Here is a 12,970-nt window from a genome sequence, read left to right on the forward strand (position 1 = left end):
TGGATGGCCATTTTTCATGTGTTGCAATTCCTGCATTGCAGGGGGCTGGACTAGATGGCCCTTGGGATCCCTTCCAACTCTACAATTCTATGATTTTATGCTGATGGCATCCTCCAGTTTTCTTAGCTCAATTTGATGTAATCTTTAATAACTCTTATTCTTTCATATCACACTTTTCCAGAATTTATTATAAATAAAACAATTTATTTCAAATTCAGAGGTGAAAGAAGAGGTTTAACTTGGTCCTTGGTCCTAGGAGACAGTGCAACTATGGAAAGCGTTGAATCAAATGGTATGTTACTTAACTAGTTGCTCTACTTGATGTGAAGACTGAAAACCACACTTGTCTGTCTTAAGTTTGTCTTCAACTCTGCTTTATTGAAGAAACATTGTCTGCAAGTTGTATTGCATTGAAGTCTACAATCATCAGCAGGTCCAAAAGGATATTTAATACAGCCATTGCCACATACTACTGGAAACGTTGCAGCATATGGTTTAGCACCAGCTATTTTATTCCATTCAAAAACTGTAACAAAGACTGTATCCCAACCTTTTCTTCTCACATTCTGAACATCTTGTGCATCTTTGATGATCATCTGACAGATGAAGAATGTTTTGTTTTTCAGCTAGAAATGGTGTAGCATGTAATAGATCCATTTCAAGGAAACAGTATGAAGAAAGTAGCTTTGCCAATATTTAGCTCCACTGACTCTGAAATAAAAAAGATGTCATTTGTATCAGGCATTTAGATTAATATTACAGTACAGCAATAGAGCACTCCTGTTATCTGAATGCTTGTGACTGCCAAGGACCAGAAACAGACTTAGCTTCCCTGACAGTATTTTTGAATGTATCCTTTTTTTTCTCCCACAAAAGGAAATGGTTGTACTTGGTAATAAGTTGCACAGAGAATAAAACTTGCCCTGAGAATGCCTTGGTCCATATTGACAGAGATAGTGCAGAGGGAACAATGTATGTTTATTCACAAGGAACTTTGCAACATGTCCAATTTGCTGGATATTAATTATTTGCATTAGTTATTCCCTGCATCCTCTGGTATGTGAGTACAAACGCTCAAGTGGAGTCTGCATGCTGGACAAGCAGGTGTCAATATCTACATATTCTGAGATCTTACAGGAATGGCCTGAAAGGCTCTGAAGACACATTTGTATCAAAATCAAGGTACATACTTTATTGTATCATTGCACTACTGTAGTTAGCTTGTGTGTCTATATGCTATATTTCAGCAGGAAGCCAGTTAAACTGTGCTTACAAATCACATCTTCAGTGAGTTGGAGTTTGGCTGGTGGAAGCTAAGCAAGTCATGGGGACTGGATGAAGATATTCCTGCCCTGGTCTGTACAGCAACTTAAGGCAACTTGAAACGCTGGGGGGGGGGATGGGGGAGAAGACAACCTCCTGGCGTTTTAAGCAGTGAATGTGTACATAACCAGCACCTCCAACCATAAAATAGGTGTAAATTCTACCACAGGCTTTAATTTACTATGACACAAACCACGTCCTATTTCGGCATGTTCAGAATTTTCTTGATTCTGAAACAACAGCCTGGGCAATGCACATCTTCTCTTGGGGGAACTGATCCTGTGAAGAATTTATAAGACACAGGTTGCAGTCATACATGCTTGAACCCTTACCGGTACTTCAATGGGAAGTAAACAAGCACAGGATTGCACCACAGAGATAAAAAAAAGCTTAGCACTCATATAGAATTTCTGGCATGTTCAAAGCGCATACACCGCATATAATCATTATAACCCTGTGAAATATGTCAGTATGTTATTATCCCCCTATTGCAAAACGTGCTTGTGTGTCTAAAACAGACTTGCCTACAACCAATGGAAAGGGAAGTGGCACGTTTCCCTAGCACACTCCTCTTTTATTGGCGTTTGGGCTGCAGACGTGGGTTTTGCCTGCAACTGTACTATTCCAGAATTTGAGAAGTTTGCGGATCGTAACATGGCGATATGTTTCCTGAGGAGAGAAACGTGTCCCCGCCGTGCCAAAAGGGAGTCCCTCTGTTTCTTTCCCCCTTTTCTCACCCTGAAACCATCGCGGATCCAATGAACGCACTACCGAGGGCCGGTCTCCCGAGGGCGGGACGTACCCATGTGACTGACCGACCAGGCAGGGAGGAACCGCCGCCCCCGACTAGCGGCGGCCTACCCGGGCCCAGCGGCGGCGGCGGCTCCGTTTCCGAGTCTGTCGCTGCCGGGCCCGGGCCGGCGAGGCCTCTGCTCCATGGGGAGGCCGGGCAGCCCCCCGCAGGCGGAGAGCCGCTGCCCGCTGTGGGCGCTGCCGGAGGAGCTGCTGCTGCTCATCTGCTCGTACCTGGACGCGCGGGCCTTGGGCCGCCTGGGCCAGACCTGCCGCCGCCTTTGCCGCTTCACCTGCCGGGATGCGCTGTGGAGGCGACTCGCCCGTTCCTGCCTCAACGCAGGCTTCAGCGCGCACGGCGCCGACCTGTAAGCGCCTGGGCTGGGGAAAAGCCGGCTGGGAAAACACGGGGCTTCGCGGCCTAGCTGGTTGCTAAGGGGCGCCCTTGTAACCAAGGCCACGCCCGCTCTGTCAGGGGAGGTGGGGGGTTCCTGAAGCGCCAGGGCCCGGCGTAGGAGGGAGGGAGATAGGACGACCGCCGCGGATTCCCGCGGAGGAGTCCGGATGGCCCGGCGGAGGGGCGGAGATCTGGTTCGGGGCTCGTAATAGGCGCGAAGCAGCCTGGGATACAGAGTCAGTTCAGGGGGCGAACTGTGCTTAGTTTTGTTGTCCCGGGACATACTGTCCTTAGGTACCTTATTAGACACTGTATCAACAGTGGGTCCTGGACCCACTGATCTGTGCCATCCAATCTTGCAAGGGACCCAGGCTTTTAGGACATCTATTACTGTGACAGCGGATGCCAAGTTTTGGATAGCAGACACAGCGCCTGTTTTCACTACAATTTAACATTGGAGGCACGCTTTAGGCAACACTCAAAAAGATGTAGATGTGGGCTTGTCCCTTCAAACTCTACAATTGTATGATTATATATGCTTCCAGAATAAGGGGGGGGGGCTTCCTTCTTGCAGCCCCAACCCTTACACACCCGGCAGTAAGTCCCATTGACTTCAGACTCTCTTTGAACTCGGTTGCGTTGTCTGTTGGGTTGTACAGCCCTGGTTCTGAACAGAAGGCAACACTTTGAGACCCAGGGATGCCTAATAGCCCTTGGGTCTAGTTGCATTTCCATGTGACATCCCAAACTGCCCTGAGTCTCAGATAGGGCATTTCTTAATAATTTATAACCTGATACAGAAAGTGGAAGAAAAGCGAGTTTACTTCTTTGTCAGCATGGACCTTTCAGTTTAATATGCAGGAAATTTAAAGGTCGATTAAAGGTGTTGGGTATTCCTGTTGCCATGGTAGTAGTTGTGGGCCTGCTGTGATTACTCGGGATACTCTGTGCCCCTCAAGTGTAGCAAGGCTGGAATCACAGCTGAATTAGATTGGTTCTTTTCTGACCTATGCTTAATTACTGATTAGTATGATTAAGTTCTACTCAAACTCTACTTAAGGGATGGAGTTAATGCAAAATTACAATGTTAAAACAATGCACTTAATGTACATCAGCACAGAACTTACTGTGTTCCTGATTTGCTTTATCTTCCTTTACCCTGTCCTCCGGGTTTGCTTCTGAAGTGCACAAACTGGGAAGTGTATAATGTTGCACTTTCATGCGCATGGATCATTGCATTTGTAATTGTGTGGGAAACAAACTGCCAATATCATCAACATGTGGTGAGGAAAATTTCACTACTTCCCTGCCTTCTTTGTTTTCTGAAAAAATGTGTAGCATAAATTGCCCCATGATGTAGCTGGATGCAACAGATGCAGCATTGCATCTAAATAGTTTACATTTCAGCTGGTAACTGTCCAGCTGAAATGTTCATCATGTAGATGCTATGCTATATATTTAATAAAACCCAGTTTACTAGTAGTGACAATTGAATCAATGGTATTTTGTGGGGTATGGGGAGGAGCTATTAGCTCCATACATTTCTTATATGCAGACCCCTAGTTCAATCGCTGGCATCTCTAGCTACATCTGAAGTAGTAGGTTGGAGAGAGACTCCTTCTTGAGACACTGAAGAGCTGTTGACAGTCCATGTTGATCAGGCAACAGCTGGTCTGCATGTTCTGGTTTGAGGGTATCGTTCACCTTTGGCCAACTCTTTGGGGACTAATGCCAGTGGTGGATGTGACCTAAAGCAAGAATGGTCATCTCAGACTCCCACACATGCACACTCTCCCATGTACATGCACACACAGGACAAACACACAGCTTTGTATCCTGGTTAAAGGATTAGTGGTAACTGGTGAATGCTGGTGTTGACATATCCCTTAATAGTAGTTAAGCGGAGAGAAAGTTGTTTTTCTTTGATTTCTTAACCATATTAAAACTACCGTATTTTTTGCTCTATAAGACTCACTTTTTCCCTCCTAAAAAGTAAGGGGAAATGTGTGTGCGTCTTATGGAGCGAATGCAGGCTGCGCAGCTATCCCAGAAGCCAGAACAGCAAGAGGGATTGCTGCTTTCACTGCGCAGCGATCCCTCTTGCACCTCTGGCTTCTGAGATTCAGATTTTTTTTTTCTTGTTTTCCTCCTCCAAAAACTAGGTGCGTCTTGTGGTCTGGTGCGTCTTATAGAGCGAAAAATACGGTATATAAGCTCTTTTGGTATTTAACAACTTATCTGGTATTTTATTTATTTATAATAAGTATTTCTGTACTGGCGTATCATAAAATATATCAAGGTGGTATACACTATAAGACACAATTTAATATTCTCACTTAATATTAAAGATACAGATAATCATTCAGGTGACTTAGTAAAAAAAAGAAATAAACAGCTGCAAGGCCTGTCAGTACAAGAGCCTTCAAGAGATGCCTTAAAGTGAGAATACTTGCCAAATCATTGCTGGAAGAATTTTCCACAGCATTGGACAGATGACACGAAATGCCCAACTCTAGCTGAGACCAATTGGGCTTCTGTAACATGGGAGACAATGAACACCATTCCTCCATATCAGACTTCCTCAACCTTGGCCCTCCAGATGTTTTTGGCCTGCAACTCCCATGATCCCTAGCTCGCAGGACCAGTGGTCAGGAATGATGGGAATTGTAGTCTCAAAACACCTGGAGGGCTGAGGTTGAGGAAGCCTGCTCCAGATGATCTCACTTTTTCACCAGATGAACTCCTCTCTGGATGATTTTCATTAATTTGTTTTGGTGTTTTTCTTAGATAAATCTTGGATTTATTTTTAATAAATCCAATCTTTCATTTGAGTGTATCTTATAAGGTTCATAGGGGCAGAACCTGAAGTGTTAAAAAAACCCTGATGTATTTGAATTAAAAACACCAAAATCTTCAGTTAATCATGAGCCAAGAACCCTGAAATAATTATTAAAATTGAAACAGATTCTACTGGGCCCGACTAACATTAGTTGGATGGCCCTGAACAGTTTAAAGATAGCTTTAGAACTTAATGCTCTTTCCAAAAAATCCCCTGTTATGCTAATCTGTTTGAAAATGTTCCTGAATGGAAAACCAAGGAGACACATCAAGACCTGGGGTTGTGGGAGGTAGTAAAGGAAATTCCCTTTGCACTAGTGTCTTGGGCGATAGTTACATTGAAATCGGCAGGGGTGAGGGCTATAGGATTGTTGTATCTTTCAGCACCTGGGATCTGCTTGCTGTGCTATATTGTCCTTCCTTCTGAGGAAATGAATTTTTGTATTTTTTCATTAACTATAAGCTCTACACTGGATTCAGGAGGGGGTCAGGTATACAGCATAACAGGTGCAGTAGTTGGTAGGGCCTCTACTCTTATTTCTAAAGTGAAAGGCTGAACAATAATCTGAAATTTCAGTCAACTGAGGAAAGTGTACAAATGAAAGCATATATAAACCTCTCGAGGTAACTTTAAATGTTCACTAGCTTTTCTTAAAGGCTTTTTTTGATTGCATTTTCGTGTTGTATAGTGGACTCTTAAAATACCTCAATAGCATTATGAGTGTGACTGTGTGAAGAGTGGTGGGAAAATGTTTAGAATTGGCCTCTTCCTTTATTTTGCTTCTTATCCCTGGGTATTATAAGGCTTCCTAGATTTGAGCACATTGTGTGATTAGTAGTACTGGGGGGTTTTTTTTGCCTGTGGTCAGACAGTGAACTGGTTATGTGCTTCTTAGCTTGCAGTAGAAGACATGTACAGTAATACACTGCACAGCATACATTAGTCCTTGGACTTGGGTTTGATACTCCTGCCAGCAAACACTACCTTTAACCACTTTCCTGCCTCATAACAGATGCATATCATGGGGCAGATGGAGCTATGGGTGGGATAAGGTGGGACCACAGTTACGGTGAAGCAGACAACAACTTTGAATTTTTCAGATTTTGTATGCAGGTGCAAGATGGTGACTAGGGGTTGGCAGTTGTGTGTTAATTTTAGGTAAAATTATGAAGGTTTATATTTGTCTTGTTTAAGGACTTCAGAAAGGAACAAGTTTTGAAAATAAGTCGTGGTAGTCAGAGTCACAGCTACAGGTTTCTATTGGCAAAATTCAGGGTTTGTTTGTTTGTTTTAATATTGCTTTCAACATTAGTTTTGGACTGTTGAGCTAACACCTCTCCAAATCCAACCATATGGGATTATTTCCAGCTAATCTCTAATATTCTATATTCTTGGAAGAGGTTCTTGATATGTAGTGGCACCTCACCTCCAGGTGTTCTTGGATGAGGTGAATTATCTAGATCCATTTCAAACCAGCTTTAGGCTGCATTTGACAGGAAGCTGAGAGATGGCTGCTACTGGGCCAACTTCTTTCCAGAAAAGATCCATGGGAGCCCCTTCTCTGCTGAATTTCAGCTGGCAGGCAATTACATACTTATTCTGACATGTAAGCAATTACATATTTATTCAAATATACCTTTGGCCTCTATTATTATTTACTGGGTTTCTTACCTGCCCTTCACCATAAGGTCACAGGGTGGGCAACAACAATATAAAAAGACAATATTAAAATCAGTTGAAACAATTTTGATTCAGAAGCATAAGGTGGGTCCTAATATGTGTGTATATGTCATGTGTCAAAAGTAATGGTAAAGAGTTGTGTTTTCAGTATACAGTGGTAACTCAAGTTACATATGCTTCAGGTTACATACGCTTCAGGGTACAGACTCCACTAACCCAGAAATATTACCTCGGGTTAAGAACTTTGCTTCAGGTTGAGAACAGAAATCGTGCTCCAGCGGCGCGGCAGCAGCAGGAGGCCCCATTAGCTAAAGTGATGCTTCAGGTTAAGAACAGTTTCAGGTTAAGAACGGACCTCCGGAACGAATTAAATACTTAACCTGGGGTACCACTGTATGGCAAAAACTATATAGTGAAGGTGTCAGGTGCACCTCTGTGCTTAGGAACTGCCACAGAGAATGCCTTCTCCCATTCTGTACCCTCACCAGTGTCTGAGTGTGGCAGAACTATGAAGAGGGTTCCTACACAACAGTTGAGGGAGTTCTGTAGGAAAGGAGATGGTCTTTCAGATGTTTGGGGCTCTAGTCATTTAGGTCTTTAGAAGTAATGTAAGCACCTTCAATTGGGCCCAGAAATGAACTAGCATCTATAAGCTCACTAATTTTGCCAGTGTAAATGTTGCAGTTTGCTCAACAGCCAGTTTTGTTTGTTCGTTTTACAGATGCTTTACTTATGTATGCTAATGTTTTGTTATTTTATATTTTACTTGTTTTTTACTGTTAGCTAGCCACCTTGAGCCCTGTTTGGTGGAATGACAGCCTGCAAACAAACAAATAAGCAGTGTGCTGGTCTTGGAGGTTATCGTCTCACTTAGCCAAGGGTTTGATGGTGTTGTGGTCAGGTTTCTCTACGTTGACATTTTTTTGTCAGTTTTAAAAATGGAAATTACAGTTTGAGTATTACATTATAAGTTTTATTTTGTTTCCAGAAGCCTAGGAGAGGGAGACATTGGCAGAGTATCCTTGCTGGCTATTCCTGCACAAGGATGAAAATAATCTCAGAACACTTTGGTACAGTCATCAAGAGTTGGATGCCTCAGGTTTCCAGCCTTGTGCACGACTAGTAATGCTTTCCTATTGTACTGGAGGTGCCCCATCTAATAATTGTAGAATGCCATTTGCCCTCTATGTGAGCCTACATTGTGGCTTCTGCTCTCTCTTTTTATCCTTTGAATTCCTAGGAGACCAGCATGGAATGAGCTTCTGTACTGTGCACAGCTGTGTATTGCAGGTGGGGTAGATTGATTAAGGTATTTGTCTCTAACATGATCTATGGTGGATTGTGCAGTGTTCTAACAAACAGGGTAAAAAAACATATCTAAATGTCCACATGAGTATTTAAACTTACTATTAAGTAAGGAATTTGCAGTACTTGATTCAGAGCACATGGGAGCTAGGAAGCCAAGGTTCACAAATGTATTTATTGTCGTCTTCAGAAGTTTGCAAAAGGTTTTGTTTAACAGTTTCTGTGTGATGATAAAAACTGAGTTTAGCATTTCTTTAAAGGCGGTGGCAGGGAGAAAGAGGTTGTGATCAATCACCTGCAGGAGCAGGAAAGGGCCATTTGATTTTAATATAGTTTGCCCAAATGTACATTGCAGCAGGAAGAGAGGTCTTGTATTACAGTATGTGCACGTGGTGACTGAGTGCATAATTTGAAAAAATTGTATGCTGCCCTTCAGTAACCAAATGTCTGTAAGAAAGTTCCCTTCAGATCTTGTAAAGCAACATCTCTAAAGTGCTTCCTGGTGTTGTCAGAAATGATGAGCCCCCTTCCCTGAACGCCAGAGCATTCTTTGCCGTTGCGGTTTTATGACCAGCAATGTGGTAGTTAACTTGGACTCTGTTTTATTCATCGTACACCTTATTGTCATCTTACTCTTGGCCTTAGCTCTCCCTTTTAAACTTGCCTATTCAGAAATAAAAATATACCTGGGGTGAGCTGTAGCTGAGTGGTGGAACATAGTGTTTTGTTTTTTAAGCAAACACCCTGCACCTGAGCATCCTTGTTTGGAAATAAATTGTCTCATTTTGATAGGACTTGCTTCCAAACTGAAAGAGCTATGACATATAGTTTCCAGGCTACATATAGCTCAAATGCATTTTTGTGTCATCCATGGATTTTTACAAGAATTTTGATCATACCAAGGTTATATAACATCAATAAAATAGGATTTATTAAAGATTAAATTAAAATAATTTTTGTGAAGATATGTTTCAAATGTGATGGTGTTATGAGATGTTTGGCATGGAAATAAGGAGACAAATAAAAATAATTTGACTCCTCACCATACTTTACGAACCGTTTTAGGCCTATGTCAGATTACTCAAGGGGCTAATAGATTATATACTATTGCATTATATCTATAAGAGTGGAAAGCGAAATGCCGGTGGACAACAAACGAGGTTTAAAGACTCTCTCAAGGCAAATCTAAAAAAAATGCAGTATAAGCCCAGATGATTGGAAACATTGGCCTGCAAGCGCTCCAGTTGAAGAATAGCCTCTACCAAATGCGTCATAGTCTTTGAAGAAGCATGAACTCACTACAAAAATAAGAAACATGCTAAGAGGAAGGCACGTTTGGCCAATCCTCACCATGATCAACTTCCAACCGGAAACCTATGTCCCTATTTTTGAAGGCCATGTGGATCCAAAATTGGCCTCCACAGTCGCTTATGGACACACTGTTAAGACCATATCCATGGAAAACAATCTTACTTGGCTATGAGTGATTGCCAAAGAAAGGAGAAAGAAGATGTAGTTAAAATAGCTTTTTGATGTGGTATATGCCTAAGGCGACTCTTGGTGCTGAATAAGTCGACTAGTGTTGTAAGCGGGTGACTAAAGTAAGAGATAAATATGTAGGGTCAATAAGGTGATAATATCTTCATTTCTTACACATTGCTTCAGATTCTAACACAAGAAATCTATAGCTTAAAAGGGGAACATTAACATTAAATCTTGTGTCTGTGTACTATGTCCTCTGCATTGCTTTCCCCTCCTACGTTTTTACCAGTTTAGGACATCTGAACTAGACTGCTTAAACATGGATTCTAGGAAAATAAAGAAAAAGAAATATTTCTGAGCTAGATTGGTAGCTCTTCAGAGTGACAGAGTGGATAAATGGTAGATAAGAAAGCTCCTGTCTCTTCATAATGTGGACAGCATGATGCCTGAGGGCATAGAGGGCGCTCCTATTTGGTTCAAGTACAATCCTGTCTCTGTAAGCATCCTAAAATGGTGCTTTACTAGGTTTAGGCTTATTTGTTGTGTTAGCACCATAGGAGGAAGGAGGCAGTGTATAGTAATAACTTCCAAGTCAGCTTTTGCTGGTGGGCATGTGCAGGCAATCCTTTAAATCTGAAAAGCTGGCGCATTCCCTAGTGGAAGTAGATTCAATAAAAGGTTTGTAGAGCTGGCTTGGATGTCACAGTAAATCATGGTTTGTCATGATAGGAACAAACTGCAGTGATTTTGGAGCTCACACACCATTCCCTTCTCTTATCCTTTGCAATGACTGTAAAAAGAGGATTGGAAGCCTCAGTTTTTTTCTAAACTGTGGTTGTTTCATCTGAAACCAAGAAACAGTAGTTAATCTAATCATGGCTTGTTTCAGCAAACAACACTTAAGATTACCCACTGTTTAGAGTTTGGATGTAACACTAAACTGTGGTTAATCAAAATAGAAGTGAAAGTTTCTTACCTCATTTTTGCAGTCGTGTTTGGGGAGGAACGTGAAAGGGTTTTCTGGCTTGTTCTTAGCACGAGAAACTATGGTTTATTGCAGTGTCCACAAAATGGCCTCACACTGGTGCTTATACTGACTTTTGGCTCTGAGAAGAGCAAAAAAAATATTATTTGAAATAATTAAATATCAGTGCAGTTAAAAAACCACAATAAAAGAGCTGAAGAAAATACGGCAGAGCAAAAATGTCTCAACCTCTTGTCTAAAGGACAGGAGAGAAGGAGCCTGTCTAATTTGCTTTGGGAGAGAGTTCTACATTTGGGGAGCTGCCACTGTAAAGGTTCTAAGTAAGCAAATTACACTAGTGCTTCACCAATTACAGTTGCTCCTGAACCATTTCCAGGCACAACTTGAAGGCTCGGGATCAGGATACCTAAAGGGTCACCTGTCTCTATATGTGCCCACTTGGGACCTAAGATCTTTATTGGAGGCCCTTGATGAGCTTTGTTGCTGGGTAAGCTGTGGCAGGTTACAAAGGAAAAGGTCTTTTCTGTGTCAATACAGAATGCTTATGGAATGCTCTTCCCAGATGTTTACCTGGTGCCTACCACAGCCATTTTGGCACTTTTTTCATTTTCTCATGCCTTTTGATTTATTTTAACTTCAAATCTGATTTTTGTATTTATTTGTGGTTTTATGCTGTTTTTAAACCCCACACCCAGACTGTCTTGCTATTGCCCTGGGTTTCCCTGACAATTTGCTGTGGGGTCTGATATAAATTTCCAAGCAAATAAATAAAACAATTAGAACTCAATCTGAATCCATGGGCATTTAGATTTCAGACATGAACTGGAAGTTAATACCCGGTCCAAGACATTCTTGCAAAACATCAGCATTTAAAGTGGGAATTCTTCCTCATACTTTCAGTGGACATAGTTTTTTGCCATTTTGGTCCAGAGTAGGAGGTAAAGCGCAGAGACTGCAAACCGACCCTCTAGTCTCTTTTCCTGATTGTAAAAAACGAGATTCTTAGGTGATGGCAATCTCTGTGTGTTTTTGTTTAAAGTGGGTCACATGCCCAGGAATGCAGTCAAATTATAATGGTGACAAAGTACCGGAAAAGGGAGGGAGATTGGGGGGGGGGGGAGAGAGCCCCAGGCGATGGAAAGAGAGCTGGGAATACTAGAGTCTGGCTAGGCCTCAGGGCCAGGTTAGAGATTCTCCCATGCATTAACAGCTATAAGAGATGTTTGTTTAAAGGGATATTTTTTTTCTTCTTAGGGGTGCTTTGTCATTTTTTAAACAATACAGGTCATCAAGAACAGAGAGGGATGGTCAAGAAGAATAGTTGCACTCCTTGGTGCACTTGCTCTTGTTTCTTCTGCTATGTATCTTATCAAACTTCATGTTTAATAGTTTCAGACATTACATTGATGGAGAAATTCTACATGTGTTATTTTTTAAAGTAATTGTTAACTCAGTTAACAAAGTAAGGTAAAGGTAAAGGGACCCCTGACCATTAGGTCCAGTCCTGACCGACTCTGGGGTTGCGGCGCTCATCTCACTTTATTGGCCGAGGGAGCCGGCGTACAGCTTCTGGGTCATGTGGCCAGCATGACTAAGCCGCTTCTGGCGAACCAAAGCAGTGCACGGAAACGCCATTTACCTTCCCGCCAGAGCGGTACCTATTTATCTACTTGCACTTTGACGTGCTTTCAAACTGCTAGGTTGGCAGGAGCAGGGACCGAGCAACGGGAGCTCACCCCATCACGGGGATTTGAACCGCCGACCTTCTGATTGGCAAGTCTTAAGCTCTGCGGTTTAACCCACAGTGCCACCCGCATCCCATTTAGTTAACAAAGTATCAATAAGTAAATAAATAAAGCCACAATCCTAAACATACATCCTGGGGAGCAGGGATGCCCACATTGAATAAAATGGTTTGGGGGGGGCAGGTAAACCCCACCCAACCAATCACATGACACAGCACGCACACACCACTTGAATAGCAGTGTCCATAAACTTTGCGGGGAGTGGCCCCCTCAAATATTTTACGGGGGGGGGGCAAAGGGACCTCAGCCCCTAGGAGTTGGCTCCTATGCTTGGGAGTAAACCTCATTCAACAAAGTGGGACTTACTACTTAGTAGACTTGTATAGGATTCCCCAGCGAAGCCTCTCTTTGTGTTAAAAGTA

General features: G+C 42.4%; 1 protein-coding gene and 1 long non-coding RNA gene across 2 annotated transcripts in view; one reads left to right on the top strand and one right to left on the bottom strand.

Annotated features, from left to right (window-relative positions):
• Positions 1-357: 357 nt before the first annotated feature.
• On the bottom strand, positions 358-11,886 carry LOC310763372. The gene is made up of 3 exons (XR_014548597.1): positions 4,717-11,886; positions 2,061-4,457; positions 358-711 (listed from the first exon to the last, which is right to left on the bottom strand). It is a non-coding gene; the product is annotated as an uncharacterized lncRNA (long non-coding RNA).
• Positions 2,260-12,970, top strand: part of FBXW4 (F-box and WD repeat domain containing 4) — a gene marked incomplete at its 5' end in the record, with an annotated part of 71,502 nt that continues 60,791 nt past the window's right edge. The window contains one exon of the mRNA XM_083615354.1: positions 2,260-2,483. Coding sequence (XP_083471480.1) covers positions 2,260-2,483 — 224 coding nt within the window. The remainder of the gene's footprint in view (positions 2,484-12,970) is intronic.

The sequence above is a fragment of the Podarcis filfolensis genome (assembly GCF_964270895.1).
Source record: "Podarcis filfolensis genome assembly, chromosome: 5".
Taxonomy (NCBI): domain Eukaryota; kingdom Metazoa; phylum Chordata; class Lepidosauria; order Squamata; family Lacertidae; genus Podarcis; species Podarcis filfolensis.